The sequence below is a fragment of the Lepus europaeus genome, chromosome 23, assembly GCF_033115175.1.
Source record: "Lepus europaeus isolate LE1 chromosome 23, mLepTim1.pri, whole genome shotgun sequence".
NCBI lineage: Eukaryota > Metazoa > Chordata > Mammalia > Lagomorpha > Leporidae > Lepus > Lepus europaeus.
This window is the reverse complement of record NC_084849.1, coordinates 28,066,382-28,087,389: the sequence shown is the minus strand read 5'-3', so window position 1 is coordinate 28,087,389 and position 21,008 is coordinate 28,066,382. Positions and strand designations below refer to the sequence as shown.

Sequence of the window (21,008 nt, the reverse complement as noted above, 5' to 3'; positions counted from 1 at the left end):
TTGCCCTGAATTCCATTCACAAGGAAACAACACCTAGTAAGAGTGACCAGACTGGATTATTGATGACAGGGGTGTACTGTGTTCCCAGCCTCTGATGCTATCTGTCTTCAGGGTCTGCAGACCAGCCATTGATCATTCAGGCAATGATGTCATTGATCACCCTTCCTATCCTGGTCTTCAGATGCCAAGTTTGACCTTTAGGTATGGAAAATGTCAGCTTGGTTGGGCAGGGAGTCAGCTGAAGCTGATGTCCCTGCCTCTACTCATACAGAAACCAGGTTTGGAGTCCGAAGAGAAGTGAAGACAACGCAATTCGATTACAGAGGAGCAGACAGACTCCTCACATGGAGGGGCCCCCAGAGCTGGGAGTTAGTGCTGTGGCTGGCGAGGATCATCCTAAGTTTCCACCTCGGCCATTCTCTTTAGACGCCCCAGAGTGTTTCTTCCATACGCATGGCAGTGTCTGCGCTGTGATTTGTTCGCCCGTCTTACCAGGTCGGAGCCCCGCCATGCGTGTGCGTGAGGACAGAAAAGGGGTTGGACTGGCTGATTCCCCATAGCTCAGGCTTCCATTCCAAGCCTTCCTCCTCGTGCCTCCCAGCCCCTTGCCCAAGTTCCTCATTTTCCCCTCCCTGAGGGCCAAGGTTGCTTCCGTCTTTTATCCCTGCCTGGGAGTCTGGCCCTACACGTGGACACAGAGTGAAGCTGTAGGACTGCCCGTGTTAAGATTCCCACCAGACCAGGAGTCGATGTCATCACCATCGTCCTGCTCTTGCACGTGGCTGGAACGTGAAGAGCAGCTTTAGGTGTCCCTACAGATTATCTTGAGATACGTCTTGGGTCACCTGTGGTTTTCTCCAGTCCCACTAGCGGCAGCCCTCACTGTTGAACGTGGTCTCTCATGTGGCAGTGGTGGGACTCCCCCTGGAGCCCTCCCCCGTCTCCCCCAGGTCCCTCTCTCCAAGCCGCACCCCATTTGAGGAGAGGCTGCTGCAGATGAGTGGCTGATTCTGTCCCTCCCTCCCTGGATAAATCATCTTGCATCTGGCCCGCGTCCCAAGCCGTCGGTCTGCTCTGAGCAGCAGCATCCCCAGAGGGGAGGGGCAGACTGGACCGGGCTTTTCAGCTGGTGAGTCTAGGACTCCTAGGAGCCACGCCGTGGTGACTGACGAGTGGTTCCGGGGCTCCATGTGAGGCCCAGGTGCATTTAGGGACTTGCGGTGACCTTGGGATGTGAAGTTGGGTGGGGGAGAAAGCAGAAAGGGCTGACACCCCAGGCACGGAGTCACCAAACTTTCAGGACTCCGACAGGAGCCCAGGCCTGAAAAGGACCTTTTCACTTCAGAGGAAGACACCTTGACTGAAGCAAACATGAAATTCCCTGCAGAATACAAGTATTTCAAAAACAAAGTTACAACCAAGGCTAAAGTTCCTGTTCAGCAGTATTTATTACAAATGAGTATCTGACAGCGTGTGGGGTAGCGGGCCCCAGATGTGTGGGCAGAGGTCGGTTCATTGGTCTCTCCTGTGTCCTTCTGGCATCTGCCCGAGTCCCAGGTCTTCTGTTGGCTCCAAGCAGCAGCATCCCAGGCCGTCTGCACCATGGCTCCCATGCCTTCTGCAGGTACACCCTTGCATGGTGTCTGTAGGTCCCTTAAATCTGCAGCCATTCAGGGCGTGTCTTCACCGCTACTATCCTGTGGGAGACAGAAGGTCCTGATGACCACCTCACCTGACCGGACATCTCGTAAAAATACGGATGTCTGGGTTCAATCATTCATGCTCCCTAAACCCAGGACAGACAGCAGGGCTTACCCTGCTCAGTACAGAGGTGGTGCTTGTCCCTCGTTCTCCCTTATCTGCTCAGTGCTGCACTTTCTCGTACACACCAGCTTAAAACAAAACCACAGATGCGGCATCTCATGCAGGCGAGCCAGCCGATGACCTGTAGGGAAAGTGACATTGTGGTAAGTCCCTGTTAGCACAGAGGAGCAATCCCAAGGTGGGGCTGGAGCAAAACAGGGGAGTAAGATCAGTAGGATCTGATCGTGGGAGAGGCCTCCTGGAGCTGAGTAGAGTGATCCTGGAGGCTGAAAGGTAGCCGTCCTCCTGCCTTCTCGATCCCTCCATACTCACTAGGCCTGGCTACCGGGAACTCAAGAGAATGTTCACAACGGTCCCCGAGCTGTGTCGCTGCGAGGCTGCCATCTCTCCAGGGGGAGACCTGGAGAATCCTCAGGTGTGGGTGAGGATGGCAGGCTTGTTGGCAGGCAGCGGGGGAGGGGGCTTAGAAGGGGGTGGAGCCCCTGGCGGTGGGCGGATAGGGATGAAGAGGGTAGAAAGCGCAGCGAGGAGTGGTTGGTCTGGGTGCCCGGCAAGGATCGGCTTTGCAGGGTTTGTAGGCACGGTTGGCAGGGATGCGAGAAGAGCCCTCTCTGTTTATGGGAGGGAGGTGGCTGGGCCGGAGAAAGGTGCAAGGCGGCTGTGCCCCAAGAGTTGTTGCGAGGCCGTCAATGGAAGGAGCAAGCGGAGGCAGGCGGGCCGGACAAGGTTGATGGCGGAGAGGCGTGGGCGGTGGGTGAGGCTTCAGGGCGAGCTTTAAAGGAGGCTGAGGCTGGGGAAAAGGCACAGGAGGTGGTTGAGGCCAGCGTTGGCCTAGGCCAATGGGCGGAAGCTTTCTGGTCATTTTTCGATCGTTACTGCTCTAAAGCAGAAGCAGTAGCTGAGCTAGGCCCCCCCAGCTCTGGCTTTTATAGCCCACAGCAGGGCCCCTCATTAATGTGTCATCCTTTGTCTGTTATGACATGTTTGTGCCCCTCCCCTTCAGTGCAAGGGGGCGGGGACACATACACCAGGCCATGGTGTCTCCGGGAAAAGTAATCCAGCCAAACAGCAAAGAGAAGAATGGCCTGTGATGCTGGAACCATACTGAATCCATCTTTCTTTCCTTTTCGTAGCTGCTTAGCAAAAGCTACTTCTGGGCTTGTGACCAATTAGAGCGTCTGTTCAGTTCAACAGATAAGTAGTACTTGCCCGGGAATTCCTGAGACTGGGCTTGGGAAAGTCACCTGAAGTTGCCAAGTTGTCCCTCCCTCCCTGGTCAGCAAGCACAGAGGATTGCATTGAGTGTACCAGAATGCAAAGGGGCCGTGTACCAAAGGGCACAATAAGCATAGGTCCTGTGTCTCCCCCAAGTGAGCCGCCTCCTGGTGATGAACACTGGCATCTCTCAGCACGGTCCTTGCCTCCTCTCCGTTGCCGGGCAGTAAGGTTTTAGAGCTGCTTGGTTGTCCAGAATATCCTGTTTTGCCCTCCCCATGATAAGTCCAGCCACCAGCAAGCTGTTCACGCTGCACTGATGCCCGAGATAGAGAAGCCGCCCTTCACCAGCATGGTGCTGTCTCCTCCGGGTTTGCCGTCAGTCACATCCTCCATGGCCTAGTCTCTTCTCTCCCTTGCACCCCTAAAAGCCCCAGACCCCTCTCACAGGGACATGGGCAGTTTCTGAGAAGTGAGTCTGCTTCCTCCTCATCCTCCAGTGGATTAGTAAACTTGCTTTTCCTCCTGTCCTCAGCCCTGTTGTCCTCATTCTGATCTGGCACCATTGACCTGGACCGGGCTTCCCATAACTCTGTCAGTCTGAGCTCGAGGTGGCACAATTTCCCCTCACTAGGCTGACCCTGACCTTAGGTCAGGATACAGTCTAGGATGTGGGTCCTCAGAGAGCAGTTCACGATAGCTAAGACATGGAATCAACCCAGATATCTGTTGAATGAAGATTGGATATAGAACTTATGGGATACGTACATCATGGATTATTACACAGTGGTAATTACAAACAACAACAAACAAACAAAGAAGAAATCTTGTCCTTTACAGCTAAATGGATGAATCTAGAAAACCTCTTACTTCGTGAAATAAGCCAGTCCCAAAGAGACAAATACCATATGTTCTCGCTGTCTTGTGAAAACTAATAGAGCTCCTAAAAGGCAATCGGTAGAAGTGAAGCTGACACTTTGAGAAGCCATGATTTTGACAGCCTTTTCATACTATTTGTTGAACTTTTTATTTAACACAGTTAATCGTATGTGTATAAAGTTAATTAAAAATAGATCTTAGTAAAAAAAATTAGAGTGGAAATAAGAGAGGGATGAGGAAGGGGGTAGTAATGTGGGTGGGAATAATCACCATGTTCCTTAAGTTGTAATCATGAAATATATGAGGCTTGTAAGTGTAAAGCTGTATAGCTCTGCATACATTCCTGTGGACTTATCTTCTAAGGATACAGCTTAAAAACATTGGGGGTCGTCGCTGTGTTGCAGTGGGTAAGCCCCTGACTGCAGTGCCAGCTTCATATATGGGTGCCAGTTCGAGTCCCAGCTGCTCCACTTTGGATCCAGCCCTCTGCTGTGGCCTGGAAAAGCAGTGGAAGATGGCCTAAGTCCTTGGGCTCCGGCATCTGCATGGGAGACCTGGGAGAAGCTCCTGGCTCCTGGCCATCGTTGTGGCCAACTGGGGAGTGAACCACTGGATGGAAGACCTTTCTCTTTCTCTGCCTCTCCTTCTGTCTCTGTATAACTGTGACTTTCAGGTAAATAAATCTTTAAAAAAGTTGTTTTTAAAAACTTGCCATGGGGTGCCAAATCTCCATAAGTGGGGTGGTAAAAAAGCATTGTAAGTGTTAAAGCGATCATATAGATAGGATTCAGTGTTAAAGCAATCATACACATAGGATTTAGTGTTTGATAATAATGATAGGATTAAAAAGGAGTGTACCTCCAACATGGTAAGCAGTCCTACTGCAAGATTTCTAGAATGACAATTGCTTAAAGTAGCACACTGACCTCAAAATCTGCCTTTAAGGCATTCTGGTCTTACTGAAAAGCCCACAAGAGCATTCCAGGCATGGAAAGCCAAGACTCTGTGGCAAATATGCTCTACATGAAGGACTTCAGTGGGTGAGACCCCAGTGAAAAGAAATGGTCATCAAAGAACAATGTACTTTTCTCTGAAGAGAGGAGAAAACTTCTACTTTGCATATGGACTTGTCTAAATATTGAAGGACTTTGTGGATTCAGAAGGCTTCCATAGCCTAGGCAGCTCATGTCAAGAGCCTTGGGAGATCACGGACATCATACGTAAGAGAGTTAATTACGACAGGAGTCACTGTGCACTAACTTCTCATTCAGGAACTCTGTCCTCAAAGTTTTGTATCATGGGAGAGAACAGTAAAACTTGTTCTTGAAGATGTGCTTCATCTTAGTATACTAATGGTGTATTAGCATATTAAGTATGAGGCATATATTCCTAAGTCTTAGAAGTTTTAGAGAAAACTAACTGTCCAGCTCCATTGCCTGTTTCCTTAGGTGCTTCTTCGATTAATGATAAAACTTGTTCTCAAAGAGAAAAAAATCACATCATCACAAAAATTAAAAGAAAGGAAGCAAGAGGAATGGTGGGAGGGAGAAAGGATGGGGTGGGAATTGTCATTATGTACTGTATAGATACATGAAATTTGTTCCATTTATATAAATATATAATTTTAAATAAAAAAAAAAGGAATTGGGAAAATGGAAACAAGTGCCCCAGTCTGTTTTACTTTCTCCATTTTCACACAGACCATTCACATCATCGGTGTCACGGCACAAATATATGGATTCAGATGGAAGACGTTAGGTCCACCTTAACAAAGAGCCTGACACTGAGACCAGAGAGGAGACTGCCTTGGTGAGGCACTGGGTGACAAAGCAGTGGGACTCAAACTTGGGTCAAAAGGGTGGGATGAACAGGCAGTGAGCAGCGCACAGCCCAGAGCAGCGACAGCCCCAGCCCCTCCTCCACAGCAAGGCAGGAACTTGCAGGGCTCCTCAGAGCAGAGCTTCCCTTTGAGGATCTCACAGGGGTTCCTTGGAGTCCTTTGGTTTGTTTTGTGACTCAGCTGGAACCAGGAACATGGAGCCCATGCTGGCAGGACAGCCGCTACTCCTGCAACCAGACTGGTGCTCGTGAGGTCTCGTACACAAAGTGTTATTCTTGCATGAGGGAGAAGTGGGGTTCTACACCATGTTCTTGCAAAACGTGTTTGTTTTCCTGCTGTGAATTCTGATGAGAATTTTTCCATTGTCCCTTTGATGCCCCCCTGTGTGTGGTGGTTAAAAACTGGAAGCAGGCCAATGTATTTCCCTTGTAGTTGTGTTTTCCTGGACCCACCATAGTAGATTAGATGTCATTGTCGTTACATTCTTTCTACATCTTACCCTGTCAGCCCCCGTGTTTTTCCCACGTCTGCCTCATATTATGTAAATTTGACAGGCTCGGGCCATGGAGAAAAGGATCTGTATCCATGCTACTCCTAGAAGATGTTATTGGACTGAGTGGGTGGGACTGTGAGATGGGAGTCACGAGTGGGGTGCTGCTGTGTGCTCTGTGCTGTTCCTGTAGGCATCGGGACCAGTTAGACAATAAAGAGAATGTGGGCAATTCCCCGAGTCTCCAGTGGAACTGAACCTCAGCCGACGCTCTGCCCGCTGCTCTCTCGAGCCCAGGTGAGCACCTGTGCCTCCCTGCCATCCTGTCTTAGTAGTTTGGCCTCCTGGAGCCTAGAAAGTCCAGGGTCAGTGCCAGGATTAGGGTTCAGGTGCAAGCCCTAATCTGGGTCATCACTCATGGGTTGTGTCTCCTCCTCCTCTGTGAGAGCATTATCCCATCATGAGGGCCCCACCCTCAGGACCTGAGCTAAGTCTGATGACCCCTAAAGACCCTCCTCACACTACCATCCCATTGACGGTTAGGTTTGGACGCAGGAACTTGTCTGGGTAGACAAATATGCTGTCCGTGACTTGAGTGTTTTCCTGCATTCAGTCTGAACGTCTCAACAGGAAGAGGGAATGTGGCCTCTCACAACAGTCCTGAATGTCTGAACAGCCCTGCCTGCCAGAAGCGTGCCTGAGTCAGGCCGAAGTTGTCATCTTGGTAAGGCTGAGATCTCATTCTGCATTTGGGGGCTGACACAGGCAGGCTCCTCACATTCTTTAGCAAAGTCCTCCCCTCCCCTTATCTCCCTGTCCTTCTCTTAAAAGTAAGTACTGCTGTGCGTAAATATTGATCGAGTCCCTACTGTGTGCTCGACAAGGTGATTGGCACTGGAGGTGAAGCAGTGGGTGAAATGCATCCCCGCTCTGACAACAGACCTCAGTCGCCCTGATAGTGTGAAGTAGTGGACGTTGGGGGGGATGGAAACAAGCTAGGGAATGCAGATGCTGTGATTCAGAAGGGAAGCTGAGGCAACACCCCAGATGGAAGGACAGCTGGGCAGAGGTCCAAGCAAGTGAAAGAGCTGACCTTTAAGTCCATGGGTGACAAAAGTCTAGGGTAGTGGAGTTCATGGCACAGCAACTTGGGTACAAGCTTAGGTGGCAGTTGATGGACAGGAAGGACTCCAGGGTGGCTTTGTGGAGGGAGAAAGGGCATCACAATAGATGGTGTTGTGAGAATCAGAGGTGAGATTTGCACAGGACCCGTCGCGCTGCCCATTCTCCAAGGAGGGATTTCAGGTGGGCAGTTGTGTGCGTGGACTCCAGGGCAGGGGCAGGGCAGGAAGAGAGAAATACAGAGATGTGTTTATGCCTCGGGCTGACTTCTTGGGCTAGATGGTTTCGTATCCTGATTCTGCTGTTGACTGAGTTACTTGGCCTCACATTGGGCTTAGCAGATCTTAGAAATGAAGAGCTCAGAGCTGACCAAGAGTTTACACAGATGTTCTGAGACATCCGAAGTTCTGCCCTGTGCTGACATTCCTAACTCTGTCCACACCAGGTGTTCCCTCCTTCCCTTCTGCCACAGTTAAGGGCCCCTCCTCGTATTTGTAGTCTGCTTCCCACCCTTCCCTGCCATCAGGGAAGCCTTGCCCCTTGGTTTCATCTGCCACCTTCTGTACTTTGATGCCTCTCTGTGAGTATGAATCGGTGAGTTCCCTCCAACAGCAGCAAGCCTTAGCCTCTGATCTCCACATTGCCTCCACGTGCAGCTCCTGGACTGGAGACCTCCTTTCCACCTCGTGCCCGTGTTGCCACCACTCTCCCAAAGCCTGTGGCTATGCAGGGGCATTGCAGATCTGGTCTTCCGTGGCGCACTTGGGCTCACAGGCCACCCTCTCTTGGAGACCGGGTCTCTGCCGGGGTTCCTGTGCCGCCTGCCGCCTTCACGGCCCCTCCGTCTTTGGATTCTGCACGAGTTGCGCTGAGGCTGCTTCAGCTCCCTGCAGCTTGGTCCTCTCCTGCATCCTGTGGCTGCACATCCAGCAGATGTTTCTGATGGCACTCGGATTCATCTCCAGGGTCTTCCCCTCACCTTAAGTACATCAACTGACAGACATGGGGAAGGTCCCAGCGGCCTCAGCCAGAGACTAGAGCCTTCAGGAGCTGTCCTCTCCTCTTTGTCCAGACCTCCCACTCCTGTGCTGCCCGTGTCTGTGAGGGGCGCTACCGCCAGGCTGTAACTCAGACTTGGGACTCACCCTTGACCCTCTCTGTCTCAGCCGGCCCCAGTCACTAAGCTGTACCCATAGGTCCCACCCCCAAGAGCTGCCATCTGACACCTGCCTCTCCTGCCAGTAAGCACTGCCTGGTGCCAGCTCCCCCTGTTCTTCAGTTGCAGCAGACAGCAGCTTCCTCTTCCAGTCCAGTCTCCGCCTGCACCCAGGGTGACTGTTTCCAGATGAGGGTCCGACGCCTGGTTCATGTTTTCTCGTCTCATTGAGAATACCACCCCCTGCCCTGTTTTTAACTTGCTTTGCTGGACGTGTCCTTGTCTGCCTCACCTGGCCTTGTCTCCCACCTTCCTGACCTCAGGGGGCCGTTTGGCTGCAGTGGCTGCCTGCGGGGACGAGGGGCAGCTTAGCGTGTCTGCCCTTTACTGTGCAATCCCCAGCCCGTTCCTGCGGCTGTAGCCGAGCCTCTGCATGTGAGAGATGGGGGACTTTTGTGGTGAGAGGCCGTGTGCTGGTCGTTCCTGCTCAGTGACCTCAGCCCTGCGCTCTCCATTCCCGTCCGTGAGCTTTCCTGCTGATCCCTTTACTTTCTGAAGTCTTCTATAGCTTCTTAGAGTTTACTGATAATCTTTGTCATTCAGGTGATCGTTTCAGTACATTCATGTTTAATGTAGTTATTATTGTAAGTAGGTTTGAGTCTATAACCTTACTGCCATTTGTTTTCTATTTGCCCTAAATATTCCTTTTTTAAAAAGATTTATTTATTTGAAAATCAGAGTTACACAGAGAGAAGAGAGGTAGAGAGAGAGAGAGAGAAAGGTCTTCCATCCGTTGGTTCATTCCCCCAATTGGCCACAATGGCCAGAGCTGCGCTGATCCAAAACCAGGAGCCAGGAGCTTCTTCTGGGTCTCCCATGCAGGTGCGGGGGCCCAAGGACTTGGGCCATCTTCTACTGCTAACCCATACCATAGCAGAGAGCTGAATTGGAAGTGGAGCAGCCGGATCTTGAACTGGTGCCCATATGGGATGCCGGCGCTTCAGACCCAGGCATTAACCTGCTGTGCCACAGCGCCGGCCCCTGCCCTAAATATTCTTTATTACTCCATGTTTCTTGCCTCCTTTAAGGTTGCAAATTCTTTTTAAATCTTCATTTTTTATTTATTTGAAAGATTGAGAGAAAGAGAATGAGTTCTCCCATCCCCTATCTGGTTCACTCCCCAAATGACCACAGAAATCTAGGACTGGGCCAGGCCAAAGCCAGGATCAAGGAGCTCAGTTCATGTCTCCACGCGGGTTGCAGGAGCCCAACTACTTGCTATCACGTATGGCCTCTCAGGGTGCAAATTAGCAGGAAGGTAACATCAGTCATGGAGGCTGGACTGAAACCCAGGAGCTCTGAGGTGCAAGGTGTCGCAGGTAGCATCTCTTAAACAGTTTGTCTGCACCTTGCCTATTTAGCCTTGATAAGTGGTAGACTCTAAGAAACAAGGAAGAGATAAATGTTTCCTGTTTCACAAAGATTTATTAAGAGTGATAGAGAGACTGCTGTGGCCCGGGAAGGCGGTGGAGGATGGCCCAAGTGCTTGGGTCCCTGCACCCGCATGGGAGACCGGGAAGAAGCACCCGGCTCATGGCTTTGATCAGCGTAGCACTGGCCGTAGCAGCCATTGGAGGAGTGAACCAACAGAAGGAAGACCTTTCTCTCTGTCTCTCTCTCACTGTCTGTAACTCTACCTATCAAATAAAAAAAAAATAAGTAAAAAAAAAAGTGACAGAGAGAGGGAGAAACAGAAAGAGATCTTTCATCCACTGGTTCATTCCCCAGATGGCTACGACAGCTGGGGCTGGACCAGGCAAAAGCCAGGAGGCAGGAACTCCAGCCAGGTCTCCCACATGGGTAGTGAGGGGGCCGTCTTCTGCTGCCTCCCAGATGCATCGGCAGGGAGCTGGGTTGGAAGCAGGGCAGCAAGACCCTGACCTGACGATGCGGTATGGGATGTTGATATCACAGGTGATGCAACACCTTGCAGTGCTGGCCCTATGCAGACAAACTTTTAACAGAAGGCACTGGGGTTGACAGGGTTCCTAGTTTTTTTGTTTTGTTTTGTTTTTAAAGCTTTTATTTAATAAATATAAATTTCCAAAGTACAGCTTATGGATTACAATGGCTTCCCCCCCCCCCATAACTTCCTCCCACCCGGGGTTCCTAGTTTTGTAAATGGTTCCATTCAGTAGGGAAACACGTGATAAGGTGCCTCTCTTCAGTAGCTGCTGCCGCTGCTGTCTCCCTTAGATCTCTGTGTAGTGCTTTCCAACACTCTTTGTGTGCTTACAGAGACCAGTTTCCAGGCACCAAGTAAGGCAGCTTCTTGGCAATCCCTACTTTGGTGATAGCTTCCATTCCCTGGGGAAACACATGGTGAATTGAGGACATTCTCATTCATGTCTGTCCTAGATCTCAGTGTCTAGAAGGGCAGTGCACAGAAACTTGAGGCGTAGAGACAAATGTGAACAAGGCAGTAACCAGCAAGAAGGAGCTAAAATGATCAGCACCTCCCACACACACTGTGCTCACGTGGAATGGGCTTCTCTTTCCGTTTGGCCCATCCAGACAGCATCTCAAGCCCCAGGGCAGGGCCCTCCCCACCAGCAGAGGACGCCCCCTGGCGCCTGGGTCTTGCAGGACGCACTCGGGTCTTGGAGTCAGAAGAGACAAGGGAAGACACTTGGGGTCCCAGTGAGAAGGTTTCCTGAGCTGTGGAAGGCTCCAAAGGATGACTTGGAGAGGAGCAGGCATCTGTCTGGGTCTGTGTCCCCCAGCACAAGGGCTGCCCTGCCACAGAGAGAGCCAGAGTCACAAAGGCAGCGAGAGATGGGAAAGACAGAGACAAAGAGAAGTCAAGACACAGACTCAGGGCCTGGGACTCCAAAAACTGTTTTAGTCTGACGTATTTTAATATCAAAAGAAATAAATATTAAAGAACGCATAATAAAGTGGCTTGGGTTACACTTGTTTTATACCTACACAGGCATCTTCTTTCTGACGGGGCAAGTCCCACCCCCACAGGCTGACGCTCCCAGCAGAGAAACTTGAGTCCTGGGAGAACAAGGCTTGGCATGGAGTGTCCAGTCCAGCCCCAACAGAGAAGGCGAGCCCAGACTGTGGCCAGTCTTCTTAGCTGGCTCAAGGGGTATTTAATAATCAGCCTCAAGTGGGAGTTGCCCAGAGGAAAGCTTTACTTACGAGTTTTACTAACAAGAAAAGGAGATGGAAAAGGTGAGTTTCCTAAAGGAAGGGCCTGGTCTACAGATTTGTTAGAGCAAGGGCTAAGGCAGTGTCTGGGATGCAGCAAAGTGGGTGCAGGAGGGCGTCCCCCATTGCAGTTTGCAACTCTGACAAAGACTGCATTCCTACAGCTTCCCCTGGGTCACTGGCAGTCTGGCCCCTTCTGGAAAGAACGCAGCAAGATCTGCCTTCCTGACCATCTGAAGAACAAGCTCCAGGGACGATCTGCCCCACTCCTGTCTTTACTTGCCAAACCCTACACTGCAGCTTGTGGTCTCCAAGCCCTTCCCCATCCAGCGTCCTCACCCCATGTGCCAAGGTGCCAGCCCCTGGAGCACCAATAGGCAGCCCCTTAGCAGCTTGCCTGGCATCTCAATTGGACCTTCACAACAAGCAGCTAAAAGTGCCACCGAGACTGAGTCAGGAGTACAGCTCTCCCCCAAGCCTAGTGGCTCTCTTGGAAAGAGTGATTCAGTCTGAGTCCCTCTCAGCTGCCATGTTGTTTCATGGGATATACAGACATGGTCAGAGTTAGATCTGTGTCCCTCCTCCTGGCTGGCTTATGACATCACAGATATGGTAATATAATGGGACCCAGGAGTATGCCTGCCCCTCTCATGACTGACATGTAATATATTATGTGTGACACAGATGATGTGGGCCTGAGTTCTTAATTTCTTTTTGAGGTCCGCACGCCCACAGAAATAAGAATTCAAAGCATCCATATGTGTGTGTGTGTGTGTATACAAACAGCACAAGTGAGAGAAGGATTTATTTTACAATTAGAAAACATACATTCACTGCTCCAACATGGGAAGCAGTCCATACTGCAGACTCATAGAATAACAATTGCTTAAAGTAGCACTCTGACCTCAGAATCAGACCTTAAGGCATTCTGGTCTGGCTGAAAAGCCCATGAGAGCATTTTAGGCATGGAAAGCCAAGACTCTGGCAAAAAATATCCAACATGAAGGACCACGCTATGTAAGACCTCAATGGAAAGAAGTCATCAGAGAACGAGATACTTTTCTCTGAAGGGAGCAGAGAATGTCCACTTTGCTTATGGCCTTGTCTAAATACTGATGGAGTTTGTGGATTCAAAAGGCTTCCATAGCCAAGGCAGCTCATGTCAAGAGCCTCAGGTGATCACTGATATCATACATAAAAGTGTTAATTGTTAAATTAACAGGAGTCACTGTGCACTAACTTCCCATGCAGGACCTCTGTCACCAAAGAGTTGTATTATGAGAGTTAATAGTAAAACTTGTTCTCAAGGATTTTTTTCATTTTAGTGTATTAAGTGGAGGATATTCTTATGTCTCATCAGTTTTAGTTACGCTTAAGTGTCCAACTGCATTGCTTCGTTTCTTAGGTGCTTCCTTGATTAATGATAAAACTTGTTCTCAAGGACTTACCTTTTTTTAATGTATTAAGTGAAGTATATTCTCATGTCTCATAAGTTATAGTTATGTCTAAGAGCTCACAAAAGATGTGTCATTCTTGCGTGCTTCTTTAAAGTTAATTATGTTTCTAAAAGAAAGTGAAATTAACTTCCAGATGCAGTGACCTTGAACAGCCTTTGTCTCGACTGTTGAGGAACAGGTTGCTTTTTTTTTTTTCTCGTGCAAATTGTTGAACTCTTTACTTAGTACAGAATTGGTCTTCTGTGGGTAAATTTAATTGAAAATGGATCTTAGTGGAAAATGGGACTGGGAATGGGGGAGGGAGGAAGAGGGGTGGGAATGTGGATGGGAGGGCGGGTATGGTGGGAAGAATCACTATAATCCTGAAGTTGTATGAAATGCATGAAGTTTATGGCCAGCGCCATGGCTCACTTGGCTAATCCTCCGCCTGCAGCACTGGCACCCCGAGTTCTAGTCCCGGTTGGGGTTCTAGTCCCAGTTGCTGCTCTTCCAGTCCAGCTCTCTGCTGTGGCCTGGAAAGGCAGTGGAGGATGGCCCAAGTGCCTGGGTCCCTGCACCTGCATGGGAGACTGGGAGGAGGTACCCGGCTCCTGGCTTCGGATTGGCGCAGCACCAGCCGTGGCAGCCATTAGGTGAATGAACCAACAGAAGGAAGACCTTTCTCTCTGTCTCTCTCTCACTGTCTATAACTCTCTCTCTCTGTCTCTCTCACTGTCTAACTCTGCCTGTAAAAAAAAAAAAAAGGCATGAAGTTTGTATTCCTTAAATAAAAGTCTTTTGGGGAAAAGAAGAAGAAAACATACATTCACATGAGAGTGTGGGCCATCCCAAAAGAGGAAACACCATCATGAGTGGGCCGGAGGGTTGCCCATGAAAGAGAAAAAGAGCAGTACCTCCAGGTGTGGGCTGTGGTGGAAAGAGAACTTGTTCCCATTCTCAGCCTCTTTTATGAGGTAGGGGATGGTACCTTAAGCAGATAAGCAAATTTGAGGGAGTGGTCCTAGCATCCACCTTGGTCCTGGATGAGACAGGCCCATCCTGGAAAGGTGGGCATATCAAACCAACAGTTAGAGAAACGTTCCATTGCAGGGCTGCGAGAATTCCAGCTCACCTAAGCCCAGCTACTCCACAGCACAGAAACACAGGATGACCTCAGGCGTGCACCTCCTCCCTCAGCTGTGTGGTCTGGAAGGCTACACAGTGACAGGCCAGTAAGGACTACTGCCAGCATCCCCTCGCTCAGCTGTCATATGATATCTTGTGTGACCCAAAGACCCATGGGAGTCCAGTCTGCCTATACTCTCAATCATGGTTGTCACAATGCTTGGGACTAGAAGTAACTCAGATTTCAGAGGGTTTTTGGATTTGTGAATATTTGCATATACATAATGAGACATCTTGGGGATAGGACCTGTTAGGACTTGCTAGGCCCTGGGACACAAATAGTTAACTTCAAATCTGATAGAACTAGGCATAAATAAAATAACCCTGAAAGTGACATGGTGGAGTTTTATGCCCGAGAATCTGCTGGCTTGGCACCAGCTTGTATAGCCCTTTGCCCAGGACTGCTAAGCTGGTAAGACCATGCATTGTAAATTGTCATCTTCGATAAACAACTGTCAAAGGGGGTCATCTTCCGAACCTTCAGACCCACCTTACTGCAGCAGATACGGGTCTCCACACTGAACCAGACTCCTCCCCCAACAAGCTACACAAAATAGGCAGTGCCTGGTGCAACGACACCTGGGGTTAAGCCACACCTGCTATCCAGGTGGGCTGAGCCCCAACTCCTCTTATCTACGATTCTGTCCCTCCTGGAATAAAGTCTTTCCTGGCTTGCCTGATTATCTGAGTTCCTTCTTTGAACCCTGAAATCCTGAAGCCTAATAGGACCCAAGTGTAAACACAAAATTTACTTGCATTTCCTCTACAGTCTGCCTGCCATAAGCCTTACACGTTATTTCTAGTGCACCTGAGCTCTGACCGTGACCCATCACGTGAGGTCAGGTGTGGAATATCCCATTTGTGCACTGTGTCGATGTTCAGAGTGCTTTCAGATTGGGGATTCTCAACCTGGGGTGATGGGATGTGACCTCGGGGGTGTGTCCCGCACTCACTGTCCTATCATGAGTGGCTGTTGCCCCAGCTGGGAACCATCCCCTGTAGTGATTCTCCTCAGTAGTGGACTCTCCCCCAGTAACAACATCAGCCCCAGGCTAGCTCATCCCAACCACAGCCCTGAGTTCACTCATCCCCAGTGGTGACTTTATCGTGACAGAAGATCAGGATCTTGTCTGAAAACAAGCAGCTACAAAATGTTTCTTAGCTGGCATCTGAGAGAGGCCAAAATATTGTACGAAGAGATTCCAGTGGTTTTACTTGTTTGTTTGTTTTTAATTTGTTTTAAAGGCCAAGTTACAGAAACAACAGAAAGGGACACCCTGCCTTCATTACCTGAGTGCATCTCTGTGTGGGCTGAGCCCCAAGTCCTCTCATCCCCACCTGCCTCCCGACCAACCGTCCTCCTATGTTCCCCAGTCACAGCTCCCAGCGAGATGGCGCCGTGGGGACTGCTGGAGTGGCCGAGGCGCAAGCCCAAGGTGGTGAGTCACTGCTGTGTCTGGCACCAGGGCTGACACTGAGAGGGTGTTTGGTGGGAGAAAGCCAAGAGCACTCAGCCCTAGGGGGAGCATCTTACCAAGGGCGAGAAGGTTCTGGTAGTTCTCCAGCATCACGTCCCGGTACAGGGCTCGCTGAGGGGAATCCAGCTGACTCCACTCCTCCTGGGTGAAGTCCACGGCCACGTCCTTGAAGGTCACCGATTCCTGAAATGACAGAGCTGCTCACTTGCTCAGGTCAGGAGTGGCCACAGTTCCAAGAGAGTTCACTTCAGCAGCACTTCTCCCAGGGGAGGAAGGTTGTATGGCAGACACTGAGCAGGATGGGACTGCGGGCCCAGGAGGCGTGGGGTGCAGAGAAGTGGCACGTCCCCACTCCCTGGTCCAGCTTTGTGCGCTGGCAGAGTTAGGCTGAATGGATGCTGAGGTACCCTGGCACCTGTCCAGCCTGCCTATGGCTGCTGTGACAGGTCCTGGGCGGGATCAAGAATTGCAAACTTAGAAAACATGAAAGAATAGTACAAAGAACCCAGCAGCTCTACTGTGAGCTGACTGTGGCCACAGGATTCAAACCCAGACTCAAAACCATTATGTTATCGGCAAGTTCTGGGTCTCAGGGGGCCCGCAGTGAGAAGCCACTAGGTGTTCTCACCTGACCAGCCTCTACTCCTTCCTCACACCTCCCACTCGCCCTGCTCCAACATAATGAAATGTGTGGGATGTGGCTAACGCAGTACTTAGACATGTACAGCACGGAATGCTACGTGAAAGAAGAAAAACAGTGTCAATATCTGAGTTTCAACCTGAAGAAACCAAAGTATATAAAGGAAGACAATAACAAGGACCAGACATCAATGAAACAGAAGGCCAAGAAGTAACGAAAAAAAAAAAATCAAATAAGCCAAAAGATGATTCTTTGAAAAGATCAATAAAATTGACAAATATTAACTGTTATGACTCAGTCATTGTACTCCTAGGTGTTTTCTGATGAGAACTGAAAACACAGGTTGAGTGCGCTCAAACATTTCTTTTTTTTTTTTTTTTTTTTGACAGGCAGAGTGGACAGTGAGAGAGAGAGAGACAGAGAGAAAGGTCTTCCTTTTGCCGTTGGTTCACCCTCCAATGGCCGCCGCGGTAGCGCGCTGCGGCCGACGCAGTGCGCTGATCCGATGGCAGGAGCCAGGTGCTTCTCCTGGTCTCCCATGGGGTGCAGGGCCCAAGCACTTGGGCCATCCTCCACTGCACTCCCTGGCCACAGCAGAGAGCTGGCCTGGAAGAGGGGCAACCGGGACAGGATCGGTGCCCCGACCGGGACTAGAACCCGGTGTGCCGGCGCCGCAAGGCGGAAACATTTCTAGCAGGACTCCTGAGCACATGGAAGTTTAAACCCCCATGTTGTAAGTCAATGGCACTAGGAGGGTGAGAACTTGCTCCAGTTCTGGAGTTGAGAGCTGGGCCCTTTGGGAGGTGACTGGATTGGATCAGTCGTTAGGGCAGTCTCATGAGACACAGGCACAGACAGCTGCGCACTCTCTGACTCTTCGATGATCTGCATCACCTTGGGACTCCAAGGCCATCAGCTGAACCAGTGGGGGCCGCCTGATCTTGGACTATGAACCTCCAGAACCATGAGGCCTAACAAATCTTTATAAAGGTACTTACGTGTAGTAGTGAAAAACTGACCAATATAATCAACCTACATGTCAACCGGCTGGTGCAAGGATAAGCAAACTGTAGAGTAGTTTCATGATGGTGTTATGGACTGAATTGTGTAGTGCCCCCAATGTACATGTGCAAGTCCTGAGCCCTGAGTACTGGACTGTTTTGGACACAGGCTCTTTAAGCAGGTAATTGAATTAGAATAAACGCATTAGGGTGGGCCCTGTGCCAATATCACTGGTGTCCTCATGAGGAGATTCGGGCACAGAGCCATGTGAAAAAAAGACCATGTGAAGACACAGTGCAAAGACAGCCATTTAAAAGCCAAGAAGGGCGGTCTTCAAGAAACCTACTCTGCTGACACCTTCGTCCCAGACTTGTACCTCCGGGACCATGGGAAAATGCATTTCCATTGTCTATGGGACTTTGTTACGGCAGCCTCTGTGAACAGATCCAAATAAACCTGAGCGTTACAAAGGTGGAGTAACCTACTGAGCCATGCAGCAACACGGATGAACTCGAAGCATGGTGCGAACTCAAACAAGTCAGAAACGAAATGCGTGCTGAACATTGCAGGCAGAACTGTAAATTTCTTGTTAGAGATGCCACCTGCCTTTACCTGGCCAGCTCTCCTCCCAGGCCAGCCAAGTAATGAAAGTCAACAGAGTGCCTTCCCCTAGGAGGTTCACACCTCCCTTAGGATATACCCCATGTGAAGAGATAGATAGGTCTGGGCCTCTTAACTTACAAGGCCTAAAGCCCAACAGATTATTATCAAGCCCCTTCTATCAGGTTCTATTTGCCTCTCAATCAGAAATATTACTTGTAGCTTAGACAGCACCTTTCTTAGCTCCTCTAATAATGACTCTGTCCTTCGTTCTAGACCCTGTCTAGTGCACTTGGGCCTCATTCCTTTGTAATCATAACCTCTACTCTACCACCAATGGCTCTACTCCCAACCTGTGTGTACTGATGGTCCTCTTCCCCACTTAATGCTGTATAATTGTTCAGACCTGGTTAAGGCCACTCTTAGGATCATTGGTTACTATCCTCAACCTGTCTTTTATGACCTTGTCTAAATATGATCAGAGTCGGGGAACTTGGAAGGCTTCCATAGCCTTGGCAACTCATGACGACAGCCTAGGGTGGTTACTGGCGCCATAAACTAGAGTGTCAATTTGTTGGGTCAACAACAGGAGCCACTGTGCGCTTGCTCCTGATGTGGGATCTCTGTCCTTAATGTACTGTACATTTTGATTTAATGCTATAACTAGTACTCAAACAGTATGTTTCACTTTGTGTTTCCATGTGGGTGCAAACTGTTGAAGTATTTATACTAAATTGATCTTCTGTATATAAATAGAATTGAAAATGAATCTTGATGTGAATGGAAGGGGAGAGGGGGCGGGAGAGGGGAGGGTTGCGGGTGGGAGGGAAATTATGGGAAGGGGAAGCCATTGTAATCCATAAGCTGTATACTGGAAATTTATATTCATTAAATAAAAGTTAAAAAAAAAAATTTAAAAGATAAAAAAAAAAAAAAAAAAAAAAAAAAAAAAAAAAGAAATGCGTGCTGAAATCCGCATGAAAGTCTTAACAAGGCAAAACTGTAGCGGCTACCAAGGGGCAGGGGGAGAAGGCTGAGGGGCTTCTGAGGGAACTTTCCAGGGAAGGGCAATGTTCTATCCATCATGGTTATGGCGCTGCGTACACAACTGTGTGTGTTTGTCAAAACTCACCAAATCGTGTAAAGACTGGAGAATCTATGTTGTATATAAACTGTAGTTCGATAAGCCAGACCCCCCCCCCAACAAAAAGAGAAAACAAAACAAAAAAACAAGAAACCAGTGTTTGTCAGCGACATGAGAAGGTGGAGATGGGACCACCTGCTGAGAGCACGTGCGTAAGTGAGGCAGACAGGATGACGGTGGCGCCGTTGGCCGATGGAAAGAGCAGTCAGCTGGAATCTAAAGCTCCTGACCCATTGGAATATGATGCTGGTTGGAGGGTGTGAGAGGTTACATAGCTTCAGTGTGTGTGTGTGTGTGTGTGTGAGAGAGAGAGAGAGAGAGAGAGAGAGAGAGAAAGAGAGAGAGCGAGCGAGCAAGAGGAGTACAGGGTCTGTGACCAAAGCAGGCCCTCCTTGGGGTATCTCCAACCCACTAGGAGAAGCTCATGTCCACTGTGTCTTCATTCTCCAGGAAGAGGAGCACAGCGCTCAAGGGGTGTGGGAATCCCATGTGGTGTGGGCACGGAACCGGAAGAGAAGCCAGAACAGACCTTGGCAATGTCCCGGGAGACCAGACCACCTGAACTAGGCAGGAGTAAATGAGACTGCCGGGAGAGAAGGCCAAAGGCGAAGGGTGCTCAGGAGACGGGGGACGAGATATTGAGAGATCTGACATGCTGATGCTTTCGGTGTAGCACACATGCCCAAGTAGGTCCTGGCAGCTGACCAGAGCCTGTGCTGACTCGGGCCGGAAGTGATTCACAAGGGCTCATCTCCAGCGCGCACTGGGTGGGAGTGGCCTCCGAACTTTTCCACTGGAGCTGTTCCTGGTGCTCTCCGCTTCCTGAAGAGCCCACAGCTGCTTCCCAGGTGAGGGTCTGGGGCTGACTGAAGACCCAGGGCTGGGGAAGGACTGTGTCGTAAAGAAGGAAGACATGACAGCCACTCACCTCAGACCTGGCTTCCAGGAGACCCCAACCCAATTCATCCTCTGGATTCTCTTTGAGGGGAAGGGCAGGGTTCTGAGAGCACAGAGCTGGGGAAGGAATAAAAAGGAGTCAAGCGTGGGCTGTTGTGCTGATGGGCACCCCCTTCTGGTAGTCAGGAATCAGGGAGGAGACGGGAACCAGCCAGCGCTCCCGTGTACGACAGTCTGACCAACACCAGCGTTTATGTCTCTGGTCTCTGTGTCACTGCCGTGCCCTCCCGCCCACGCGCATGCTTGGGAAAGTGGAACAGGTGACTGCACACGATGAAAAAGCAGGGGCCTTCTCTGGGAAGCCGTCCGGCTCTCAAATGCAACCTTCAGACCCACGGGCTGACAGAGAGGCTGTACCTGTCTCCTCAGGCTCCAGGGCCGAGGTCTCCATGGCGCCCCTGGGCGGCGGCCCCGAGGGGGTGGGCAGCCCTAGAGGAGCGAGTCCCGCTTCTGCGGCCGGCTCGGGGTCGGCGGCCTCGCAGGGTCGCCGCGCGCTCGCGGCTGCACCCTCGCACGCCCGGAGCCTCCCGCCGGCGCCCACTCTCCCACCGCCCCGGCCTCGCTCCCCGGCCCCTCGCACACACGCCCCTTCTTCCCCGTCACATTCCGCGGGGCGAGCCGCGCTGCAGCGCAAGGGCCAGGCCTCGGGTTCCTCCGCCCAGGGACAGCGAGCGCGGAAACTCGGCCACACACAGGAAGCGGGACGGACTGACGGCCGGGAGAGCTGACCAGCCTTTCACAAAAGGACAGAAACCTCCACAAAGAGCAGCTCGCTGGCCGCGCGGGGCAACGCGCCTGCGCAAGCCAGACGTGAACTACACCTC

General features: G+C 50.5%; 1 protein-coding gene across 3 annotated transcripts; it reads right to left on the bottom strand.

The window, feature by feature from the left end:
* Positions 1-1,434: 1,434 nt before the first annotated feature.
* Positions 1,435-20,943, bottom strand: LOC133752227 (zinc finger protein 74-like). 3 transcript variants are annotated; one of them, XM_062182632.1, is made up of 5 exons: positions 20,542-20,660; positions 20,156-20,241; positions 15,898-16,024; positions 1,816-1,945; positions 1,435-1,697 (listed from the first exon to the last, which is right to left on the bottom strand). In XM_062182632.1, exons 1-4 carry the CDS (start codon positions 20,573-20,575, stop codon positions 1,821-1,823), a joined length of 372 nt encoding a protein of 123 aa, XP_062038616.1. In that variant the 5' UTR covers positions 20,576-20,660; the 3' UTR covers positions 1,435-1,697; positions 1,816-1,820. The 3 variants fall into 3 exon arrangements, with proteins under 3 accessions (XP_062038616.1, XP_062038615.1, XP_062038614.1); XM_062182631.1 differs by lacking the exons at positions 1,435-1,697; positions 1,816-1,945 and adding an exon at positions 10,669-10,893 and having other exon boundaries at positions 20,542-20,943; XM_062182630.1 differs by lacking the exons at positions 1,435-1,697; positions 1,816-1,945 and adding an exon at positions 10,912-11,322 and having other exon boundaries at positions 20,542-20,943.
* Between the last annotated feature and the right edge of the window lie 65 nt (positions 20,944-21,008).

Bases quoted from the DNA above. Each gene is read 5' to 3' on its own strand.
- LOC133752227 (XM_062182630.1), bottom strand. From the start codon at position 20,575: ATGGAGACCTCGGCCCTGGAGCCTGAGGAGACAG. The intron at 20,242-20,541 runs GTACAGCCTCTC...TTCCTTCCCCAG, and splicing joins CCTGGAGCCTGAGGAGACAG to CTCTGTGCTCTCAGAACCCT. The intron at 16,025-20,155 runs GTGAGTGGCTGT...CTGTCATTTCAG, and splicing joins TCCTGGAAGCCAGGTCTGAG to GAATCGGTGACCTTCAAGGA.